Source organism: Argiope bruennichi, chromosome X1, assembly GCF_947563725.1.
Source record: "Argiope bruennichi chromosome X1, qqArgBrue1.1, whole genome shotgun sequence".
Lineage (NCBI taxonomy): Eukaryota > Metazoa > Arthropoda > Arachnida > Araneae > Araneidae > Argiope > Argiope bruennichi.
In genome coordinates, this window is record NC_079162.1 from 18,874,034 (window position 1) to 18,900,490 (window position 26,457).

General features: G+C 27.8%; 1 protein-coding gene across 1 annotated transcript; it reads right to left on the reverse strand.

Moving 5' to 3' along the window:
* Positions 1-1,570: 1,570 nt before the first annotated feature.
* On the reverse strand, positions 1,571-23,327 carry LOC129958777 (COMM domain-containing protein 4-like). The gene is made up of 8 exons (XM_056071453.1): positions 23,189-23,327; positions 17,185-17,256; positions 10,060-10,125; positions 9,125-9,164; positions 8,838-8,957; positions 6,036-6,116; positions 3,083-3,253; positions 1,571-1,832 (listed from the first exon to the last, which is right to left on the reverse strand). Exons 1-8 carry the CDS (start codon positions 23,189-23,191, stop codon positions 1,783-1,785), a joined length of 603 nt encoding a protein of 200 aa, XP_055927428.1. The 5' UTR covers positions 23,192-23,327; the 3' UTR covers positions 1,571-1,782.
* Positions 23,328-26,457: the final 3,130 nt, after the last annotated feature.

The following is a 26,457-nucleotide window of genomic DNA, read 5'->3' on the forward strand; positions in this document are numbered from 1 at the left end:
ATTTAATTTTCTGAAAGAAGTATTTTCAAGAGAGCCTAAAGAGTTGAGTTTATTTAGAAATTTTTTTATTATTATTTTTTTCTTCATGTTTTGCATTTTGCACAATTTTGTTATATTCCTTTCCAATATATCAAAATTTTATAAAATTCTCTACTGCATAAACATGAATATTATATACGCCAACTGATTTCTCCTTCATTGTAAGCAATTTTTTACCAGCAAAATAGATTTTTCTTAATACCGTATAAAATTCTGAATCTAAATTCAATTTAATATCTTCACTTTCTTCCTCTTCAATTAATTGGTTTGAAAAGAACTAATAAGAACAAGACAACGATTTATTTTAACACAAAAAGAGCAAAACAAGAACAATTAAAAAAGGGAGAAAAAGGAGCTATCTCGAGCTGGAGGGGGGGGGATCAAGTTTCGGCCGAATAGCTCACATTGTGCACAGTAATTACAGTCTAGCTGGCATATCAGGCAGTGGCTGAAACAGGTACTAGCAAGTTATAACAGGATGTAGCAAAAACATAATTAAAAATTTAATAAAATTATTTAAGAATTAATAATTTTTTTAATTATTAAACTATTCCATATTAATTGTAAAAGTCATAATTTTAACTATACAAAAAGCATCAATACATAAGGTACAACTTTAACTTATACATCATCCCCTTAAGATTTACATGAGACGGCCCTGGTCAGCAGTTCGAATTTTTTCTCAACCTTTAAATTTGCTATTGAGATAATGTTAAAAATATTGTCTTGTATTCTATTTTGTTTCAATCAAAGTTAAAACTTAATATATATATATTTCTGTTTTTTGTCTTGTTAGTTAAACACATTCGTACTTTGTGTGCTCAAAATCATAAGGGATTATAATTTTAATCATTTTCTTAATTCATTTCAAAATTTTACAGCATTACAACGTATTTTATCAAAAAAAAAAAAAAAGGAAATAAAAAATCTTACTATATATATAAACTTTGGTAATGTCGGTTGTGATCTGTATTTTTATTTTGAAGTTTTATTGAATTACTGTTGCATTCGAGATGCTGCATACTGCTTTTTTAAATAAAATTATTTAATTATAGAAATTATTACTTTGTAAATGGATCAGATTGATTAATTTGTTAAGTTTAAAATCTAGTTATGAAACATAGCTCACAATTTTGAACATGTAAATACGGCAAAGATGACATCTAAGCCAGCAGCATACATTCAAATTTCCAAACCAACAATAGGAAGACTGATTTATGACAGCACATTTTTAATGCATCAAATCACCATGCACAACAAATTTTAAGTGCAGCTTCAAAGTTCATCATCTTGAAGTCAAAATTTGCCATCACCGGTACTATGATTCTTTGCAGAACAGAAATAAATAAGATTAGAAAGGAAATAAACAGAACTGATAATAACATTGAAAATGTGTTAAAAATATAAAATGAACTTGTTATTTTTATATAAAAAAATACGAAAATTTCGCTAATATAATGATTAATTTAACTAATATATAAAACCTCCAATGAATTAGCTTTGTTATTATAAATAACACAAATTCCAATACTTCGAAACATCTTGAAAATAGTTCCAAGCAAGTTTAATAATCAAAAGTACAACAGAATATATACATTCACATAGTCATTTCATAATACTTTAAATTGAAATTAACCTTTTATATAAGAAATTTACTATGAACATAAGTATTGATAATGTCATTAATATGATCAGAAATATACAAAGATCAAATGATTCGTGAGCATATTCATTTTAGGAACTCTAGGATGGCGGAGTTATTTCTTCCATAGCAGCACATGCTTGTTTCAATTCTGAAAAGAAAAAAAAAAAATCTTGAATTTAATCACAAGATTATAATATTTCAGTAGAACACTTATCCTAAATTCTAAAAGAAAATAAAAAATTAAATTATCTGAATTTAGACATGCTCAAATGATAAACTTTTATATAAGGTAGAAAAAAACTCATACAAAATCAAATGAGTATGAGAATTTAAATATAGGAATGGTTGGCATCAACTAAATAAAATTATTTATAGCAATTACCTTAAAAAATAATATATGCGATAAACAAAATATTTATAATATGTGAAAGAGACCGTTAAAATGAAGACGGAAAAGGAAAATAAGAATATTACTGGTTAATCACAAGAAAAGACAAATGAAAGAATAAAAATCAATAAAATACAATGTTGAACTTTTTTTTTTCTTCTTGAAACAGACAAATAAATTTAAAGACTAAATATTATTAAAAATTAGATAGGCAATATAGAAACGAGAGATTTGTAAAATGCAGCTGAAATTTCAATTGCCGTCAAATGAATTAAAATCATAAAACACATTCCCACTATTCAACTGAAAATCCAAAAGCATGTTAAAAAATTCATATCGCAGTTAAGGGTGAACAACTGAAACATTCTTTAAATAATTAAATGGAAATCAATTTATTTTTTCCTTCCAAATTTCCTTATTTATCCTTTTCAAATTTATAGCCAAAGAATTTTGCAGCTTAGGTTTAATTATGATGAAATAATATTAAACTCTACATTTACTAAATACTTTCTTTAATAAAGATAAGGGTTGAATGAAAAATGTGATTTAAAAAAACAACTACAGCATGTCAAAAGATATATGCTAATTTAGAAAAAGTAAAGAATAATTATTTAAAATAATTTCGGCTAAATCAATCTAGTTTTCATTTATTTTTTCAACAACACTTCCTTTAATTTTATCTCATTCTTTAAAATGAGTCTATTATTTGAAATATGCAACCAAAATAGAGTATATTAAACAGAATCATAATATCCCATTATTTTACACATCCCATTATTTTATATATTTATTTAAGATTTCAAATGAATGATTGAACATTTTATTTGGCATCTCACTCTCTAATTTTCCCTCCCACAACACGCAGACGTTTGACAGCAGATAAGCCCATACAGATGTTGAATGGAAATAATTTCGAATCTACAATCCATCAATCCCGAAACTGACTATTCCATTTGCTCATAGCAATTTATGACATTAACCCCATGAAATTGCAATATCAAAACACTTACCATGCAAAAGTGTCTGGAATTTACTAGAGGACATATTGATTGAATGCAAATTTGTTGCTTCATTTTCTGTTACTTCAAAACTAATCTTAACAGAAGGATTATTAACATCTGATAAGCAACTTGAAGATAAAATATGATCCACTTGCCAGTTAATATTTTTAATTTCAGTCACTGAAAGAAAAATGTTATTATAACAGACTGTTATTTAAATTCTTATTATAACAGACAGTATACTTTTAGATTTGATTGATTAATATAAACGAAAATGCTTTATTGTATACAAATGCACAGTTTATATAAGGAACCAGAAAAAGAAATTCCATTTTCTCAAAAGGCAATGTACAATTTAAAAAATATTATTGAGACATTTAAATTTTTAATGTTGATGTCAAGTAACTTGACTATATTAAGTATGTTCATGTATACGATAAACAGGGCTAGAATAAAACTATTAAAATAGTTTTATACTAGCCGACATTTTTTTAATACATGTCGCAATTTGACGCTTAAACGCATTTTGTAAATGAATCATGAGCATCACACTCTAAATTAGAAATTTAATTGAAACAATTCTTCAAGTGAACCAACTATTACCCAAAAACACTAATAAATAACATAAAAAACAATGTTAATATAAACGATTCTTTAATCTAAAAATCTTCATCTATTTTAGTATATACAATATAGTTGAATGACTTCTATATGGAATGTCAGCAGTAAGAAATATCAAGTAAGTGCAATTTTTATGATAAAATTTTAAACAAGAGTTTGATGCGAATACTGTTACTTAGAGAAAGCTCAAATTTAAGAGCTAACTTTCTACCATTCCTCTTAAATATTTTAAAGAATAAATCATATTCTCAAAGATTAAAAATAGATAAGCACAGCAGTGTATTACATACAACCGTTTCTACAAAGAAAACTTAAACAAGGTTTAACTGAACAATAATGCAACATAAAATAAAAACCACGAACAAACAATTATTAAATTATACAAAAAATACAAATAAAACTAGAAGAGAAAAAGAAAACGAAATTTATGAACAGCCTAAATACATTACAAAACTATTTTAAAAATTCATTCACTCATAATATGACATTATAAAACTGGATTTCAAACTGTTTGTTGAAGGCAAAAGAATTTTGATTTTGATTTTTTTTTCAAACAATATAATTTTATTGCGCTCTGTCAAAAAAAAAAAAAAAAAAAAAAAAAAAAAAGGAATTTCTGAGTAAAAGAGAAAATTAAGTATAATAATTGGATTATACAAAAACCACTACCAAAATAATTAGGACCAATAACTAAATTAAGTCTAATTAAATATGAAAGAATACATTATCAAAAATAACTAAATGTTCGCGAGTTATTAATCTATTATTTTTATTTTTATCATTGAGCAAATAATCTCTCAAGCGTTTGTCACAGAACGAATGTATCGAGTATTCATTAAATTTCTGACGAATCCAGTGCCTACAAATCCTTTTGATGAAAGAATAAGTTTGAAATTTTTAATACTTGACTACATACTCTGACAATCTTACCAAAATGGTCCATCAATTCATTTCCTAAGTTTTCAGAAGGCACTTTGAATCAGTTGAAATTGATAAAGCTTTGAAATGAACTCAAACATTTTACTTTTCGTATCTTTATCAAACACAAATCTGGAATTGATTGCAACACTTTTTAATATTTGTACAAGAGACAAATTATCTGCGAAGATTTTAATTTCGACTTCCCTTTTCTAAGGGCCTACCTGCTGCAAAATTAATTTCTAAAAGTACGGCACCAGAGAATTTGAGTCAAGAATCAAGTTACTGTTTAATTCTTTCTGCAATGATGTAATATGATGAAATAAGAACCTCGAAATATAAAACTCTACGAAAAACCTGAATGTGCAGCTCTCACTTTCATAAACTTTAATTTGGATTGCAAAATACATTTTTTTAAAATTTTGTTTCTTCTTTTACTTAAGAAAACGAACGAATTCGCTCATTATGAAGCTGATATATTAGCTAAACAAACAACAACAAATGCAAAGGCAAAAAGAAAAAAAGTCAGTGCCTAACTACAAAGCACATTTTGAGTAAAGAAATCGATATTTATGCACAGACGGACAGATATCGCATGTAATTCTGCTTTGACAAGAGGCAGATTTAGACATTTTCCAACCCTAGGCGATGAACATAATAACGAGCTTCTTTTAATAATTTTTATCATAACTGATGATATATTTAGTATTGAATTTAAATAATTTTTAATTTAACAACGCGTTAATAATTTCATTTGGATTAATTAGGTGGGAGATGATCCTCCCACCAACGAATGAAAGTTCATTGTATACACAATTGATTCGTTGGTTTGAAGACTTTTAAAACTTTGTCCTTGAATTTAGAAGCATCCAAACTGTAATTCAACCAGACCTGGCTTAAAGCGCAAGCAACTTTTTTTATTCCTCAGTCACATTCAAAGGTGGCCTTCTTTCTCTTCTTTACATTTTCAAATCCTGAAAATATTTCATTACTTATGTTCTGCTTTCTCTCACAACCTGTTTATGGATTTCAATTTCGCTTATAGCTGCCTCAACAGAAATATTGAACATTAGAAAAATTTAAGACTAGGAGAATACATTTCCATTTTTCTTAACATTAATTTTCTTTTATACGGTGATTACATAATTTTCCAACTTGTTATTCAGATGAACATTTTCACAAAGAGGGATCAATTGTTATTAACTACTGCGCATAAAAAATAATGAACATTACATATGAACTAATAGCATTTTCGCAGCTTTCATTGGGTGAAACATTGGAAAAAACACAGGTCGTTTCATGTCAAATTTGAACATAGTTCAAAAGTCCTCAAGTAGGAAAAAAACCAGTAATAGAGAAAATTTCTTGGACACTCATTATTAAAACAATTTCATATAAAAAGAAAATGATGAAAGAATCTTACATTTAAGGAAATCATTTCTTAATTTCTTCTGCAAAAGTGAAAATTTCTCAGAAAATATTTTGCACAAAGCTGCAGCTGATTCTAAAAAGAAAAGGAGCATTAATATTACTGTGAATACTAAAGGGACAAAAAATTTTATTATATTTAAAACATTAAAACTAATATGTCACTTGATTTTATAACATGGAATGTATGACTTAATCTAACTTTAAATTCATCACTATAAAATATTTGCACTTTTTTCATTAAAAACCAGTTATGGTATTTTTATTCTCTAAATAAGGTTAAATCAAAAGTCAATAATCGCAAGTTACACAATCCTTAAAAACATCTGAAATGAGGAAGAACTCTTCACAATTTCATTAGAATTCTTATTCTTAAATTCATCTCAGACAACCGGAAAATCATCTTTTACAAAAGAATCTAAGGTGCATTTACTTCCGATTCTCTCCCATTTTGAAGAAATCATAGGAAGAGTTTCTAGCATATTTATCGACTTTTTCTTGCTTCCAAATACTATATTTAGAAGAGTATTTTTCAGAAATTGGTTTCGATAGTGAATTTTAAATTATCATATAATCTCTAAACCACAAGGTTGAGTTTTGCTTGTGCAATAGGAAGGGGAAAATTCCACTCGTATATTTTGTAACTTAAAATTGAATAAAATCAATATATAATTGATCAATAAATAAACTAATCTTACGTTTCTACGAGTGTATTTGTATATCATTGAAGATATTTTGTTTGATGTATATTCAATAAAAAGCTCTTCACATTCTTGAAACAGGTTGGGTTTTTTTTTGGGGGGGGGAGGGGATTTCGAAAACCAATGGTGTTAACTTTTTATTCCTGTCTGTATTGGTACACAGCGAAACAGTCAATCGCAGTTTTGATAGTGTTTCCCACCATGAAAACTTTACTACAAAAGTCGTATCAGGAAAACAATCCTGTCTCGTCACCATTGAAAACGTCTTTGCTAGAATATTGTTGTATTAATGACGGTAATGTTCTTTCTGGCCACTCTTGGACAATTTCTCAATGGACAGCAGTAGACAACTTGAACAAACTTGCAGGATAATTTGTGCCTCTTAAAATAGTTTGAAGCTGAGAATAGTGGAATTTCCCTTTTAGAAGACATTTTTATTGCTTTCTCTCAAAACGGGGCCATTTACAGGAATGTTTATCACACGAAGTCCGTGAACAATTGAAATAAGAAATTTTCCAACTCTTCAAACAGTGACAATATCAAAGAGAGTTTCGGGGGGAGAACAATTGTCCTCTTTTCCGAATTTTACTTCACAATATCTTCTTGTTTCGTCTGCAAAGTTGAATACGGAATTCTAATTAATTATCAAAATCAGCTTTATTATCAATATAAGTTTCGTCTTTTTTGTTGACATCTGTTTTCTCCAACAAATAACAAATTTTCTTTTTGAAGCCATAATTTCAACATCCACAGCTAACAAAAAATCTCGAAAGAATGTCAACTTTCAAGATCGCTATTACAGAAACTACACAGTACGTAACGGATTAACTGTGATTCTAAAAATCCGTCCTTTGTCTTCATTTGACCAATGGGATAGGGAGAGATAAGAAATAATCTTCCCACTTTTAACACTAAGGAAAGGTGTGCGGGGATTCCGCATCCTGTATTACACCTGTTGGCAAGAAAGGTTTTTTTTTTTTCCATAATAATTGTTCATGATTTTAGGAAAATTGCATTTTATTAATCCGGCTGTAAAACCGTTAAATGCGGGAAATAGTTGAAAATGCTAACGTTAAATTCGAGACCTTTTAACATAACAAATTTACGAAATTACTTGGGATCAATGAAGAATGACGCTATACACTAAATGCGGGAAACGTTAAACCACAGTTTTGCTGTATTTTATTAAATACGAATAATACTAGTAAGCATTGAACATTTAGTCTATCAGCGTTTAAAAATTATTTACTATTGACTAAATAAAAAATAATATTTTATTAGTAACTTTAATTTCTCAATTGTTTAAGTTTTTTGCGACAAACCTGTTAAAAAATAGATATCCTGCAATAAAATTGTTTATTCTTTCAATTCACAATGAATTAATCTTAAATGAATCTTTAAATTGACCTTGTAGCAATGCAAACTACATTAATAAAAGAAAATATGTTCAATAAATTTCTAAACCATTTTTATATAGTTTAAACCTATAAACTATTTTTACATTCATCGCAACCTTACTAGAATTGTTTTATTAAGACTTCAACAAACTTAGCAACAACCTAAAATTCTTACTTTTAACACAATCATAAATCAACGTTGATGACTGATAAGTAAGCTCTATATAACTTTTTACTGCGCTTTGTATAGACTCTATTACACTTAGTGCGTGTAAAAATTAGCCTATTCTTGTTCGAGTGAAACTATACTTGAGTAGAAAAACAATCAGTGTTACAGTTTAGATAAATAGCACCTATTATATTGCATTCCTCCTCCTTCGCCAAATTTGAAGATTTAAACGCAGTAAACGAACATATATTTTCTAGGCATTCCTCTTATTCCTCTTTCACAACACTGATTAAAAGACACTTTACAACACATTATTTTTAGACTTATTTAACACCTCTTATCTTAAGTAATTGAACAAGCATAAACAATAGTATTTCATGGCAGTTTTCAATATCTGTAGTTTATGCAAGAACAAGATGAAATGCGATTAAATTTCTTTAAAAAGAATTAATCAAAATATTGGTCAGAGCAATTAAATACAGCAGGCGGAAGTATGTTTTGAACTGATTGAATATGCAACTGAAATCTACCTTTTGGCAGTCCAAGTTGTTGGAGCTCATTAGAAAGTGATTCCTCATCTATTCCATGCTTTGCTGAACTTGTCAAAATAAAAGAAATTGTTGCAATAGTAGCTTTAACATCACTGTTTTCTGCAAAATACGTAAGAAAGATTTTTAAAAAAATGATTTAAAAATAGTTCTTAAAAGTATTTTCGCAAATTTGGACTTTCTCTATATGTAAAGAAGTACTTTTATTATCACGGTACAAAAATTTGCATATCTCTAATAATGACACAAAGGGGGAAAAAAATCATTACCTAATTTAGCATCTGCTGTTAACTTGCTTACTTTTTCATACTGAAAATAAATTACGAAAAAGATATTTTAAAAACTATTCTATATCTTCATCATTTGAACTACAGCTATATAACTATATAAAAAAAACAATGATAGTTTGCAGCATTCAAATTAAAATGCACACATTAACAAAAACAAAATTAATTAAAAAAATTTTTTAACGGAATCAAGAGTAAGATAAGTGTTACAAAATCTTTATACAGAATACAATGAATGATATATTTCAATGTATTAATAATTCAGTGTTCTAATTTTTTAAACAAAATTAAGATGCATGAAAATCATAAGCTTTATTTTCTAATGGTGAAAGAAACGCCAAACAACTTTGAAAAAGTACATTTTTAAATTATAATTTTTCATGCAAAAAAAATTATGATAAAATAGATTGGCTATTAGGAGAAAAAATTAGCACGTGTTAAAAACTGTATGAATAATAAATCTTTTTTTTTTTCAGTATCGTGACTTTTAGTTTAAATTCAATTCCCTTCAGGATTTTATTTGTTTTCATTACCTAAAAGTGATTTCCTGGATTATAAATAATGGTGAATATTCAGCAAGTTAGTTTCAATAATGTATTCAATTTAAGCATGGATTCCCCAATTTCTACTATGCTCTTGATGTTAACTAAATTGCACATTTCTAGCACTGCATCATCAAGCATTTATTGTGAAAGCGAACTTAACATAGTATATAAAGGTAATATAAACTTTATGATTAAAGAGACAAAACAGATTTCTGGAAAAGTGGACTTTTTCTTTAATTAAGAAATCACAAACATACATTATTTGCAGTCAGAAGAACATCTTCCACAATCTATTCATGCTGTCAGAAAAGAAATGAAAATAATATAGCATAATCATAAAAATGGAATTACATAATAAAATAATGCACTTACATCGATAGGGGTGCCTAAAATGCCATTTACAACTTGATTACTCAGAAGTTTCATTTTTACAGAACTCTAAAAATTGAATATATTACATACATTAAATATAAACATTTTAAATATTCAACTAATATTAATAGAAAGAAATCCAGATGTAGCAAATTTCTTCCCAAGTACAATGTTTAAAACAAAATTTAAGCATTAAAAACACATGTTTATCAATAAAAATCCATTTGGAAAGGAGGACGGCCTCACAATTCATACATTTCTTAAAATAAATAAAATAGCAAATTACATTTTAAAGATGTATTGGTGGAAGGAAGTAAAAATAATAATAATAAATCTGTTTAAATAGTGAACACTAACAAAATGCAAAAAAAGCACCCCTTTATTTAGCCATTTAGTTTAACAGACTATGATTATAATGACATCACTAGCAGCAGACTGGATTTGAAAATATTAGTGGTCAATACACAATGAGGGCCTACTCATCTGTTTTTGTGATAAAATTTTATATTTTATATACTGTCAATTAATTTCACAATAAATAAAATTCTAAGTACATAATTAGAAATATATATAAAAACATGGAAAAATAATAAATATCAATTAAGTACTGTATTCTATTCCTAATCTAAAATATTATATATATTTTTGGAAGAGATACCAAATATAAACAGTGATAAACAGGGTCTGAAAATATTGGTTACCAAGAGACAACAACCCAATGACAGAATGCTATTATTCAGTTTTTATAATGAATAGATAGTTTTTAAAAATGAGTGAATTTAAACCAACAGTAGTTAATATAAACTTTGCAATATTAAATTGATATTACTTTGTAAAACTGTATTTTTCACAAAAATATTACATATGGTTTTTCAACATGCAATTATTTACAGTTGCATTGGCACTTTATCTCTATTTTTTCACATATTTTTACTTTTTGTCAAATGATGTTTACACCTCAGTCTACAACAGCTGATTTAATGTGATAACTGTAGCTTTTGTCCTGATATAAGTTCTTTAAATTTATATAAAAATAAATTAAATTTTTTATGACAAAGTTTTTATCTTTAATTCTGATATTCTCAATCGATTCAGGTCTTATTCAGATACATAAAAACGGAAAATTGAAAATTTTAAGTGAAAGAACAAAAGCAAGCATAGCTATCAGCATTATATAGAGAAAGTATTAAAACATAATTAAGAAAATTAATTAAATAAAATTTATCATAATTGAGTATATAATCCCTTACACATTTGGGGAAGAATGCATCCAAAATTAATTAAATTTCTGATGAATATGATGACACTTAGAATTTTTAATACTTGGTAGCTCAGTCACATCAAAATTATCTATTGATTCATTTCTTAAATTTCCAAAACAATCTCATGAAATTGTGACTTATAAGACCTGATTTGAAATTGTATATATGACATCTATATCTAATACAAATTTGAATTTGATAGCAACAATTTTAAGATTTGTGTAAAAAACAAACTGTCTATGAAGATTTTCATTTTGTCCCTGTTTACCAAGGTTCATTCAGCAGCAATATTAATTTCAAATAGATCTAGGGAACTTTTAAGCCAATTTACATATTCTAGGGCCATATATTGCTTTAAGTGAAAGGGGCTCACTTAACATCAGGCAAGCTGGAAACCTGACCAATCTACATCAGAATAAAAATGCATTATAATGAAATTTAACATTGTTTTTGATAAGTTTAACTTAAATTTTGGATCTATACTATTATTACAAAGACATTGAATTAACTAAAAATAAAGTGCAAATTATCAACCAATTTCAATAATTCTGAAGAATATATCTTACAGTCAAAGATTAAGAACTAAAAAGTGCAGGTGTACATTATATGGAACTCCCTACATAAAGAAAAATTATAACAAAAATTGATTGAACAACGTAATATTGCATATATGCAAATCACAACTAACAAGTATTAATTTTACATGAAAAGAAAAGAAAAGAAAAGAACTAAAAGAGGAAGAACTTGAAATTTAGGACGCATTGTCCTAATTCATCATAAAAATAAAAAACAAAAATTATGAAGTTTATATCTGAAAATTGGATTTCAATCTCTTTAAAAACAAAGTCTCCTTAAAATATTATTGATCAATGAAGGCTTATACGATTCAACATAACAAAAAAATGAAAATCTTAAGTAAATGAGCAATAGTAGAATACAATATAGTACTAAATATAATAAAACAATATAGTTGACATCATACACAAATTATCTCAAACATAATTAGGACAGTTACCCAAATTATTTTCCTTCCTCTTCAAATATGAAATGGAAGGACAATGAAAAACTAGTCATTAATTGGTTATTATTAGTATTTAGCATATTCTTCTATTATATTAAGACAATCTTTACTCAGTTGTGAATAATACACCTTTTATTACTTTTTTAAATTTCTGTCTAAATAATTAAGAAAGAGATGGGATAATGTTTATACACTTAATTTAACACTAAAATAAGTTAAAGTATCCATTTGCATTACGTTACATTTTATCCAAATTAATATTTACTTTTTTAATGTTACTTACTTTACTTTAATGTTTTTACTTTTTTATTTCAAACATTTTATTTAAAACATTACACATTTAGGTAAAACTAGATAATTTTTTTGGGGTTATCTGCGACTACAAATATTTTCATAAGTCTATCCGTTTCTGTTTCTACAAGTATTTTTACGAGCTTCCCCTCCAATGAATTTCTAATTGTTGAAACAAATCATCCAACTCAAACATTTTTATTGCCTTGCAATAGCATGGTTTTATTATGAAAATGAGACTTATTTGCATACACCGAACAATCAAGAATTTTCCTGTTTCAGACCGTTGCATTCATACATTTCCTGTGCTGATCAATTCAAATGACTTTCAAATGCAGCATTTAGAAGGTATTTTATAGTGCATGAATTTTAAAAGATATATATTCATGAAATAAATGAGAAAAAATAATTAGGCAAAGAATTTTTTCCCCAAATGCTTACAACATGTGACAGAATGATAAGGTATTTATTTCGTTGCAACAATAACTAACGGGAGTGGTTTCCCAGAAACTTCCTTGTATACTCTCCAATAAAGGTCTTATCCCCCCTCCCCCAAGCATAAAATTATGAACCTCGAGTAAGACCGCGAATGTCTACATGGCAATAGCGAAAAATAGTTACGAAATACAGAGTTTTTGCGTGAATCTAGCATTTTTATTCAATCTATTGTGCGAATATGTATCTTGGACGCGTTTTTACCGAACGATTGAAATAAAAATTTGACATTGAACTACAGTAGTTCACCGAAGACACCGAATTTCCTCGACTTAAGCCATTGCGTTTACATGCATGCGAACTTACAGACCGACAGACGGTCAACACTTTGAGAGTTTTAGTTCAAAATTTGATAAAAATCGATATATTAGAATAAACGTTTCTAGGAAGGATATATAATAATCTCTTTATCTTTTATAACAATTTGTTTATTGTATCTAATGTAATAATCTGCTTTTCAATGTTTTCATTTTTCTGTATATTGATGCAAACGCTGCTTTTGAATAAAATTTCCTTTATTATTATCATTATTCTATTTATGTTGTTATGTGCAATCTTGAAGTCTTAGGATTTGAAGCTGATAATATCCAAGACAAAATTTACTTCTGTCAAAAACTTATTTTTTTAATACTGTTTTTACTTGCCTTATTTATAATAGTTTTAATATGAATTGTCGGATAACATTAGTTATAGATTAAGAATATAAGCTCTTAAAAATTTCAAAATATTAAAAATAACAGCATATTCAGTAAACTTATATTAATTTTTACTGAAATTAAAGAAAGATAAAATATCAAGCAGTCATATTCATCAAGCAAGATTGCCTGATAGATGTTCCATTTCTCAGCTTTGAAAGATATTTATTTGGTAGAATTAAAATTCAGGAAGTTATGATTTTTCCCATTATGAAGGTTCGAAAATATTCAAATATCTTATACAATATAAATTATTATTTGTCTAGCTTATCCCTGCACTACACAATGATGCATAATTGCATTGTTTTCTTTTTTAAATTATTGATGATTATTTGAAATAGTTAGTTAGTGATATTTCTTTACGTTATTGGCTTCAACTTAAAAATACGAATTAATATAAAATTCTCTTTGATTAAATGGAAAGTTTTATGCTGAGTATGTTTAATTAGCCCTTTAACTGGCTGGCATGTAGAAAGTCACCTTAATGAGATTCTGCTGTAACATTAGAAGGCAGAAAATAATTTTTTCATTATTCCTCTAAAACCAATTGAAATCTGGAAAATCATTTTCTAAAAAATTTTCCAAGACTGGCTCTGATGTAGAAAATCATCTATGTTCTCCCTTTTATGATAATAAGCAAGGTGAGTTATTGCTTGTCTAGGTTGTTTTGTGATTTTCACTGGTAATAAGAATTTGAGTTGTCACCCATATATGGGGGAAAGGAAGGGAAACAAATACCATGTTTCAGGTGCACTACACGCAAAATATGCGTTGCACTTTTAAAGTGATCACATACATTTTCGTGATGGGTGTAATATGCTTTCAAAGATTTCATGATTTCTGAAACTGTTCATTTGTAATTAGAATTCAGTATTGCCTTCTACCTTTGAAGTTATTTAAGAACAAAAGGAGTATAATTTGCTGGTGATAAGAATAGGATTGAGTAATTTCCTTCAGATATTAATATTTCTCTTAATATTAAAATTATTAACTTGAATTTTTATTCAATACTTTTCTGACATATTGTCAAGTATTTGCTAAACTTGAAGTTTGTTAGAATCTGTATGTTATAAATTTTTTACTTCTCATTTTTTTAATATCTTCCTGAATAAGCATACTATTTTTAAAATAAATGCAGTTGAATAATGAGCAAAAACATTTATTATCATTATACATCATTTGAAAATTTTTGGGATTTGGGAAATCCTCTTTCTTTTTTTCGCTATTAATGAAAATTTTGTGTTTAAAGTGCATTAATTTCTATTATTTAATTAATTATTTTATTGTATATTACAATTCTTATAAGAGGAAAAAAATAGCATTGATTTACTGCAATTGAAGTGGAAATCATAAGTTATTATTATGACCCTTATGCATGTATGTTTTTTAATAACTCTAATTGAAAAATTACATATGAAAAACTCAGCTTTGTTTTAGAAAGTTTCTTGAAGGGTCACAAAATACTTTAGTCACCTGTAGTCCTATTTTGTCAAAAATTGCCATTGTCCAGCAAATGCTAATGGGATACAGTAATGTAATTTGGGTGTGAATGGGATATTGTTCACAGAAGGGTCCAATGTTTTATTATTGTAAAAATAAATCCTGCTTTTGTAATACACTTCTGGTCTGTCCTGTCAAAATTAAAGATATATATTAATAAAATATCTAATGCACTTTATAATTAGTGATACACATGAGTTTAATTTTCCAAGAGGCCCTTATTATCTTATTATGCTACAGCAGGTGTAAAGAGCACAACTATATTTTGGGCTGTATCTGCTACAAACTCAGCAACATATTATTCATTATATAAAAGGTATACTTGTCATTGGACAAGTTGACCATTTTGACACTGGCAGTTGTGGTTTGAATCTAAAAATATTGGTTGCCAAGAGACAATAGGGGTCCATTCACACCTACAGTGCTATCATTCAATTTTTATATATATATCTGATTTTTATCTTAAATTAGCCCATATAACTTCATTCCAGAATTTTCTTTTTATCTTCTGATCCAAATCCCACTTTTTCTTTAATTATCTCTAAAGAATTGCTGATGCTCTGAACAAAGGGATAAAAATACCTAACATTCATGCATTCCTATCAAAGGTACCTAAGATTTCTTTTTCTGACAGACACATGTCAAAGAAATACCAAAAAGAATCTTTTAGTCAAAGTACTAAGGGAAAATTTTTAAATACTTTGCTCTTGTGTTCTAGTGTGAAAGGATTCAATTCTTCACTGGTCATTCCATCATTCAATGTCCATTATGCCCTCCGATGCTAAAATAAATCTTATTGGATGCACAGATTTCAGTTGTTCCTTTCTTGACAAATATTCAGTGAAAAAGTTTTCTTGTTTTAGGGTATGGAATGAAATGATATTGCTATTTTTATATTATGTTTGTTATATTAAATATTTGGATGGATTTAAATATTTGGACAAATCCTGTCCTCCCATGCTAAAATAAATCTTATTGGATGCACAGATTTCAGTTGTGCTTCCAAACATGTGTTTATATCTAAATATTTAATATAACAAACAGAATGTAAAAAGAGCAATATCATTTCATTCCATACCCTAAAACAAGAAAAACTTTTTCTTTGAATATTTATCAAGAAAGGAACAACTGAAATCTGTGCATCCAATAAGATTCAGACTACTCTATGTAATAACATATATCCTTAAATACTTTAAAAAAAAACAATACTGCCATGTCACATCACTTTAATTCATTGTAAAACGAAAATCATGATAAAATAAGCAAACTCCCAAACACAAACATCTAAGTAAAGAATGCGTGAAATTTCTTCTTTTCATAGGTATATTTATTCAGCAATAATTTTTTTTCTTCTTTTGTCTTAGAGTTCTGAAGAAGACTTTTACTTAAATTAAGCCATTAGTTTTACAACAGCAAAATGCTGCTGTAGATGAAAAAAGACAACAGTCATCGCTACACTTTGATAGGGAAGTGGTGGCTAAGAGATGTGCAAAGGATCAAAGGACAAACTTCAAATAAAATGAAATGCCATCCCTTTCTTTCACTCTGCCAAAACCTTAGGGAGCAATTAAAATCTTACTTACAGTACTTGGCTGCCTTGCATAGAAGTGTTTGTCACATAAAACTATTAGCTAATTTCTATATTTGATTTATGCAGAAAATTCTTTTGAGAAGGTCTTGCAAGGACTTTCATCCATTTTGCTCTCATACACAAAGCATCTTATATTGTTTAGTGCATCACTGGATATTGCACAACTTTTAAAAATAATAACCAAGCCTTTAAAATAAAACTTTCATTTAAATACAGAAAAATAAGTAAACAAAATATAAAAACACTATCATTCAAAAGTAATTCACTTACTATTCTTGACAAAGTAGCTATTTCTGCAAGAACCCAATCTGGACAATCTAAGTCTCCACAAAATCGAAATTTCTGTAAAGATTTTAAAACATAATAATAAATAACTTTGAAGTATATAATAAAAGCCAAATTTCTTCACTGAATTTTAGAAAATGAATATAATCAAAGTAAGAGTTTTATGGTTTCATTTACAATCTTATTTATTAGTTTTCCCACAATAGAAAGATTTAGGACTATTTAACAAATCATATAATTATTTGAATCCTTATACAAAGCAACATATTATATATTTTTAAAAAATGCAAGAAACTTCAATGCGAAGCATGTTTAAAGAAGGGAATTTTTAAACTTTTTCTGCTCATGACCCAAAAAAACTGAAAACAAATTTTTTAAAAGCAAACAGAAAGTAAAGAAACAATTAATAAAAAGAAATTAAATAATTATTCAGTAAGTTTAAATAAAATGACAGAATCAAAATTTTCTTATTAACTTTTGTTTATAAATGTTGAAGAGCAAAAAGAAGGATTCATAAATGAATTAGCAACCTCAGCAGGTGTAATTAACTATGATTCAAAAAACCCTACTTAAGACCTTTTTTTGTCGTTTCTGCTTATAACCTTTCTCCAGAATTCAAGAGAAATAAAAAAAAGTATCAGAAAATATTTGTTTCAGAAATCAATCCAATAATACAAATTTAAATTGAATTAATCCTATGAGCCCAGGCTAGCCCCAAAATGCCTCATTTGATAGGGCCCTGACTCAAATGCATTCGGGCAGATGTTTTAAATATAAAGGTAATGGGATATTGCGACTATTGCCAATTATGTTCTTTATGGGATGCCGATGCTCTTGGCAGTGACTGATTCCCAGTTTTTTATGTCATTCTACAGGAGTCAAGAACAGAAGGGATGAAAGACAGTAACTATGTACTTGAAACCTTCAACAAGAAAAGAAAGCTCTAAATTCAATCCATGATTACAATTTTCTAATATATTTTATTATGACTGCCATATGTTGGTTCTTTTTAAGTATTTTTATGCATAAATATATATATATATTTTTTAGGGGAGGGGGGATTTTAAAATGTCCTTTTCTTTCTTTTTATTTTTTTAACAACATTGATATCTAAATTTTTCTTGAAATCTTTATAGCCAAATTATGTATTAATCAGTTTTTTTTATTTAGCTCTGGGTTTATTGCTTTAATAAACAAAATAAGTTAGAAATGATCAGATTAACATTTTATTGCATGCACTGTTTCCCCCCCCCCCTCTCAATTTTTCCCGATTTGTGCATTTTATTATATTTTATTACGAACATATTTTAAAGAAATATGCTAACTGTTAAATACAGTTAAAATCATATTGTGAATGTAATTTTGAAATGAAGTAAAATCTCATGAATTTTAACATAAAAAATTAAAATGGTGTATAATTTATAAAATAACATTCTCCTCTATTGTATTTTTTGACATTATTATGCCGTTTTTTCCAAATAAAAATATTTTATTCTAAATTGAATGTAATATTATACACAGATATTTATCATTGGCATTATGTTATACAGTTTTGAACCAAAATTTAGAAGTTTTTCTTTATTTCAAATGGAAACTGCCTGCATTTTTTGAAATAAATTTCCCCAAATTTAAGAATTATTAAAACTATTATCTTAATATGCACAAGAAAAAAATGATGAACATCATTTCATTGCTCTGATTAGAAAATACAAAAACTAACAAATTAAATATACATGCTTAATCTGGCACATTTAATTGTTTTTTAATGCAAAAAGTCTTTTGTGCTACAGTGGCATGAAACTCTTTAAATTTTAAATCTGTCTTGAAGTATAAAATTACTTTATGAAAGAAAAGTAAATTAAGTTAAATTAAAAATCACTTAAATATGAATTATATGTGAAAAATTTCTAAATTCATTCTTATAAATTTTAAATTTAATTCAAATAAGTTTTATATTCTTAAAAATTTCTATTTATTCTTATAAAAATTAAGAAAATATCGATAAATAAAGTGGTTTTCTCTACACCACATTGCAAACAATGTTTTTACAAACACATAAAAAAACAATTTATATTTTACATCACCATTTAAGTTTCACTTTATATATTTAAAAATTTATATTTTGATGAATTTTTATACATTATATAATGCTTCTTTAAAAAATTATAAGAAAAATTTATCAGTCATAGTGAATTTAAAATAATTTTATTTTTATCATTAGACGATTTCAAATATAATAAATAAGCAATACATTTCTTGAGAAAATTTTTTTCAGGAGATTTGAAACTATAGTTTAAAATATTAAAGATGATGACATTTTATGTTTGACATGCCTTTCCTATTCTATTTTTTAAAATTTGGTCCCAATTGTATAGCAGCTATAATTTATATTTCACTGCAATACAAAGACAAAAAAAATCTTCAAAATACAAGTGAGCGTAAATTTAGCAATAATCAACAAATTAAATAGATCCTTCCTTAAAATTGCAACCACAGAGTTAGTGTGAAAAACTGGACAGTTATTTCAATTATGGATCAACAGATATCCCCTTATTGTCATTACTCCAAAGGAAAAGTCAATTCCATTCTATTTCTGTAGACGAGAAACTTTCCTAGGCTTTGAGGCACTAGAATTTTCACATTAGCTGGGCTTATATAGTTAAATAAAAAAGACAAAAACCTCAAACTGAAATTATATATCCTGATTATGAAAATGAAATATGTGAACCCATCAATCAATCTACGTCACAATTAATAAAAAAATTATCACTAGACAGATAAATTTGTAAAAGGGGACAAGTATAACCATTTCATGAACATTAATGAGTTAAATAAAGAGTATGTTTCTTTGTATTCACAGAATATTTCACAAAAAATAAAATTAAGTTAATACTGGCATAATGAAGCAGTTCTCAAAAAACAATACTCAGGAAATTGGATAGTTAAAATTTTTCTCTGATCTCTTGAATTTCCAATTAAGATAGCATTTAAATATTATCTATAATCTAATTTTATTTTGATTAATATAATCAACTGTAAAAACTTTCAATTCTGGATTGTTTCCATTAGTTAAATAAAGTTTCTCATTTACTTTCACAATTGCATCACTATTATATTTTAAGAGCTTATGATATCCATTTATTAAAACTGCTAATTTGTATTACTACTCCTATTGTAACTACTACTGTAATTGTTGTAAACTACTAATTTGGAATTACTACTCCTATTGTAACTACTACTGTAATTGTTGTAAACTACTAATTTGGAATTACTACTCCTATTGTAACTACTACTGTAATTGTTGTAAACTACTAATTTGGAATTACTATTCCTATTGTAACTACTACTGTAATTGTTGTAAACTACTAATTTGGAATTACTTTTTTAGATATGACTATTATAAATTTATTTCTTCCAATTGATTTACTATAGCAGCTAAACAAACATAAATCTTCATTGCCATTACTATGCCATTCTCTCTTGCCATATTCATTTGTAAATCAAATTTTTCTTCACCCCTGATTTACTAATGACTTTTTTTATAACTTTTTTTTTTTTTATTTCAGAGTGTACTTTGTAAGGAAATATCAATGATTTATTTGGCTGAGTTCATTGCAATTCAAAGATAAAAGTAAATTTTCATCCAATAGCATTGGATTTTAAAGGAAGGGAATAAAGGATTGAATAATGATGGATTTTAAAGAATGACAAATTTTTAAAAGTAAACAATGAAAAGGTTCATTTTTGATATTAAATACTTTAGGAATTTCAGAAAAATGCAATTATTGGAACTATACATAAAACATTTTGGATGTTTACTTAGACCATGTTCTTAAACAGCAGACTGTGAAAAAATGGTTTGGAAGATTTTGGAATAGTGATTGTACAATACAAGGTCAATCAATCAAGACCAGGAGAGACTTCTGACATAGATGATAGTATTATGAATGCTTTAATGGAAGAAAAAGTCTTAGAATAACAATGGGAAAACTGTGAAGAAGTTGAATATTGATAATTCACCCACATTTTATCATATATAAATGCTTGGATATGCTTCCAAGTTCTCTCTCTCTCTACATTATCCATTCCTCTCTTTGCATGTTACAATAAAGAGCTTTATTTGGATAATGTGGTGACAGGCGATGAAAAAATTGATTTTATAAAACAATATTTAGCACAAAAGAACATGGAAAATAGCAGAAGAAAATAAAGAAGTGTAGCGAAGGTTGGACTATACCTTTTAAAATTGCTAGTGAGATACCATTTAAATTATTCATTTTGGAACACACCAACAAAGTACAAATATCAGACATATACTATGAATAATTCATTACTCTCAATGCAACCATTCAAGAAAAACTTTCAGTCCTGGCAAAAAAAGTTGTAATATTTCTCCACAACAATGCCAAACCATATATTATATAACAAACACTGAGAAAACCGCAAGAATAAAAATAGGAAATTCTTCAACATCCACCTTATTTTTCTTATCTTGCATCATCCCATTATCACCTGTTTCAGTCTTTTCAAAACAATTTAAGTTGACAAAAATTAAAAATTTGAAGAAGATATATAAAAGCACATCGCAACTTTCCACCCCCTCAAGGAAAACCAAGTTCAATCTTCAAACAAAGAATTGGAAAGCCTGTAGATCAATAGAAATCTATCATGCAGAATAAGGGTGATAATATTTTTGATTAATAAAGTTATATTGTCTAAATTTTGTTTGAATGAAGGTTATCAAGAGGTATGAACTTATGCAATCATTTGATACCTTAGCAGTAAAATTTTCATAGCTGCACCTCAATGTCAAATTAACTGCTGTAGGGAATGGCAACTCAATGAAAATAAAATTCATTCCAATTAATTAATCCTAATCATAAAAAAATTCAAAAGAGTGTTTAATTTCATATGCCATTTATGTTAATAATGCTTTAAAAAATGAAACAATAGTTTTGGAATATAATTGAACAGTTCAAGTTTTTATTGCTGTCCCTTCAACTTTCAATTTGCCAAGTGTCTCTGTAATTACATTGTAGATTTTTTAACAGTATTTATAATATAATTTTCTCTTTATAGATCAGGAGAAAATTATATAAAGTTTAAAACTCATTAGCAACAAAAAATGAAGATTTAAAAAAAATGCAAAGAGTACATACAGCATTCTAGAAGAATATATTGTGCTTCATAAATCTAAATAAGAACTTATAAATTATGAAAATAAAAGCCTTGTGAAAATTGGAAAGGAAGTTATACAATTTAACAAAAATCTATGAAATTTTTTTTAAAAATTTAATGCAAAAAATGTAACAGCAATAAGTATATAACTTCACTTAATACCAGAGGTTTTACTTGCATACATTTAAAGTGATCAAATTTTTTGAACTTTAATCCAGGATGCTAATTGTGGTGGGGAGTTTAAAAGAAAATCCAAAGAAAAAATTCATACATCAAATTTTTAAAAAATTGAAATAAAGATTTAATTAAATATTAACAGTTCTAATAAATAAATAATGTATTTTGCTATTCCTTTTAATCTTTTTCTTACAGGTTGATTCACACATATACCTGATATTTGGACAACTAAACATTAAGAAAAATAGGTTTGTTTTATTAAAGCTAATTTTTTTTTTAAAACTTTCAACAATTTTTCTTTTTATTATGAACTACCCAAAGACAAATTAAAAGCAGTTACATCTAGATAAATTTGGGACTGTTCCAGAAACTCAAGAGACGTCTAGTCGCTTTAGTTCATCTAATTTTAGTTTAACTTTAAATGGTTTTATAGTGTACATTAATGAAAATATTGTTTAAATCAGAGAAATTAGTAAGTATGATTAAAATGCAGATAAATGATAAACTACTCAAATGCTACAATGGTTATTTTAATGACGTATATAAATAATTAAAAATTTATAAAATTTGCCTAGTTACAAAATTTTCTTTTATGAGATTTACAGTCAATTGTAGGTAAATACAAATACTTTACCATTGTTTATTTACTCTGTCGGATATCTTATGAAAACACCTTTATTCTATAAACAACTCGAGACGAAAAGCGGATAGCGTTAAACATAGTACTAAATTGAACCCCTCTACCAAAAGCGGAATTAGTCCCAACATTCTGTGCCATCTACAGAAGCTAACTAGAACTATTCTCATTCCGATAGGGTTATAAGATTTGGCAGGTGAACACATTTATGGCGATTTATTCTGATTTTTTCCATTTCCTATTACGGGATTTTGTTTTTCATTTCATTCCGTGTGAGCCTTTGAATCAAACTGTTCTGCTTCCTTTACTTTTTCTTAAACTTTTTTTTATTACTTGAATCTCTTATATTCTTTTAGAAATTTATTTAATAAATTTTTGTTTGAAGTTCAATTTGATGAAAAATTATTTTGTTTGTAATATTAAAATTATTTATTTATTAAAAATTATTATTTACTAAAATTATTTATTTATTTACTTATTAAAAACTTTATTATGTTTATTTATTTTATTAATATTTGATTTTTTTTATTTGAAAGAAAACATTTTCAACCGTTGAAAATAATAAAAATATTTTGATGCAAAATTTGAATGAATAAATATTTTTATGATTTGAAATAACCTTTTGCTGGAACTGTACTTTATATATATAAATCTTATACTATAAATAATTTCTCTTCTAATAAAACATGTAGTGTATGTGTGTCTATAGAGGAGAGAGAGAATGAGTAGGATGGCACAATTTTTACAATTTTATTACTTAAAAGTCAAATAACATTTTGACGCTTTTCTGCTATAACTTCCGAAAATGCTAGAGTACAAATATGGTTTTTACTTCATCATATATATATATATATATATATATATAATGATATTTTAATTCTAATTTCAATTTAATTAATTTTCAAGATTTTATCTTAAATTAGCCCGTAGTAACTTCATTCTAAAATATTCTCTTATTTCGTGATCCAATTCCACTGTCTCTACTTAATTAATTCAAGAGAGGCTTTGTTAAACTGCTGAATCAGCTAAAACTAACTTTCCCACACTACGCGTGAAGAGATAAAATACCTCTGATCAGGCGAATTCTTTTTAAAATCTCTCTTTGTTTCCCCTACCTTCTCCGCGCATGTAACGAAAATCCCTATTGAAATCTCATAATACCTTAGCACTGTATAGAAATATTTTCCCTATCAAAATCATAGGTTATATAATACCAGGGATAAAATGTCCAAGAGCTTTTTCCTCATTCCTTTTCTGTGTCGTTCTATGTGCTCATCGCTTGTACATATTCCCGCTTCTTCAAACTGAAATAAAACGACGTCACAAAATTAAAAATATCTTCACTGACTTCATGCTTCACAACAAGTAATGTTACATATATATATACACAGACACAGGATGATTCAAATTACGTTACCCCTGTTTGGGACGCTTTGACGAGAGAACCAGTTGACGTAGCGCCTTCATATTTGGAGTATATACATTTCAGGAAATAGGAAATTGATTGGGCCAATTAATATATTAGTTCAAAAAAGGCCGCTAAGTATAATGCGGCGCTGCTATCGGTTGAATATTAAACATAACACCAACAATAAATGACAGAATAGGAGGTAAAAAAAGTAATAAACTTTACTACACGACACAAACTTTTGTTACAACCGAAATTTAAATGATTGTAACAAACGAAAAACCGCAAAATAAAGTTTCACAGATGGTTTGCAATGTGCCCACCTTGCTTCAGGGTTAACACATCGTGTTATAACATGATTTACAGCGGCATGTAATCTATCAGGTTCGATGTTGCGTACGTGCAGCGTGGTTATGAGGTAACCCCAAAAAGCAAAAACCACAAGGGGACAGGCCAGGTGAACGTGGAGTCCATTTTGTGGGAAATATACGACTGATAATGCGATCCTCAGTAAAACGACGTCGCAGCAATTTTTGAACCACGAGCTATGTGAAGAGGGGTACCATCTTGTTGGAATATAGTGGTAGTGAGGCATCCACGTTTCTGCAGTTTTAGAATGATAAAATTTTGCAACATATCCCGATAGTGTGCTGCGGTTACGGAAAAGGTTGTTTGTACCTGCGGAGTTATTTCCTTAAAGAAAAATGGCCCAATCAAAAAGGTGGTAGTGAAGCTGATCCAAACAGTAACAAGCGTTGAATGTAAGAGCATTTGTTGAACCTGATGAGGATTCACAGTGGATCCGATACGGCAGTTTTGGGTGTTCATTGTTCCGCACATGTGAAAGTGAGCCACATCGGTCGATAGGATGTTCCACGGCCAATTCTACTCTACCTTTACCGTGCCAAAAAAGTTAAAGCGAACGTTTCACACACATCGTTATCAGCTAGTTTTAACTCTTGCAAGCTATGGATCTTATACCGATAGGCTACGAGTGCTATCCGCATGCACCTCCTAACTATAGGGTATGGCACTCCAGTTGCCTATATACGGCGCGAGCACTAGATGCCCCTATTGTGTTCGAATTGGCTTACTCAACAACAGAGATTGCGAGGTATTCAATCACCGGCAGTATTTGTGTTTTACGCCTAAGGCCTGCTTTAGCAGCAAAGCTGCCTGTTTCCTTGAAACGTTAGACCATTCGGAGAAAAGCGCAATTTGTTATTGGACCCTTTCGCAAAGATTTCTGCCCTAGGTATAAGCGAAGCACATAGCAGCGTTATTGCTGTTTTGGTAAAATAACTTTAGTAGCAAAGTACACTCCGGCAAAGAAAGAATATCGTCGTGGCCTAAGAATGTTGGAAACTTGTACGCCCAGCTTTTTATCTCTTACGAACGATTTCTTGTTGCCTATTATGCAAATTTTGTTCTCCAGTGCAGTTTGCAATGTCGAATATTCGAATTTTCATTTAGCCAGCGAAATTTGGGCGTTAGTACTGCAATAATGGAGTTTATTACATATTCCTCGTATTCTGCCCTTTATTATTGGTATTATATTTCATATTCATTACCTTAAACCGATCGCGGCGTCATATTTCACCTAGCGGCTTTTTAAAACTAATTTTTAATTGCATCAATCGATTTCCCATTGCCTGAAAGGTATATCCTCCAAACATGAAGGCGTTACGTCAATATATATATATATATATATATATATATTAATGATAAAATCTTAGTTGTGAAATATTTATTTCTTCTTAAACCGAACAATTTTCCTTTGTTAGAAAATATGATAAAATTATCCATAATTTTAATATAATAATATTTATAGGTTGGAGTATAGTAAATTATGTTCTTC

What these genes read in the sequence shown, in the direction of transcription:
- LOC129958777 (XM_056071453.1), bottom strand. An exon ending in TAGCTACTTTGTCAAGAATA is followed by an intron (nt 10,126 to 17,184) that starts GTAAGTGAATTA and finishes TTCAATTTTTAG; the next exon opens with AGTTCTGTAAAAATGAAACT. An exon ending in ATTCCAGACACTTTTGCATG is followed by an intron (nt 1,833 to 3,082) that starts GTAAGTGTTTTG and finishes TTTTCTTTTCAG; the next exon opens with AATTGAAACAAGCATGTGCT.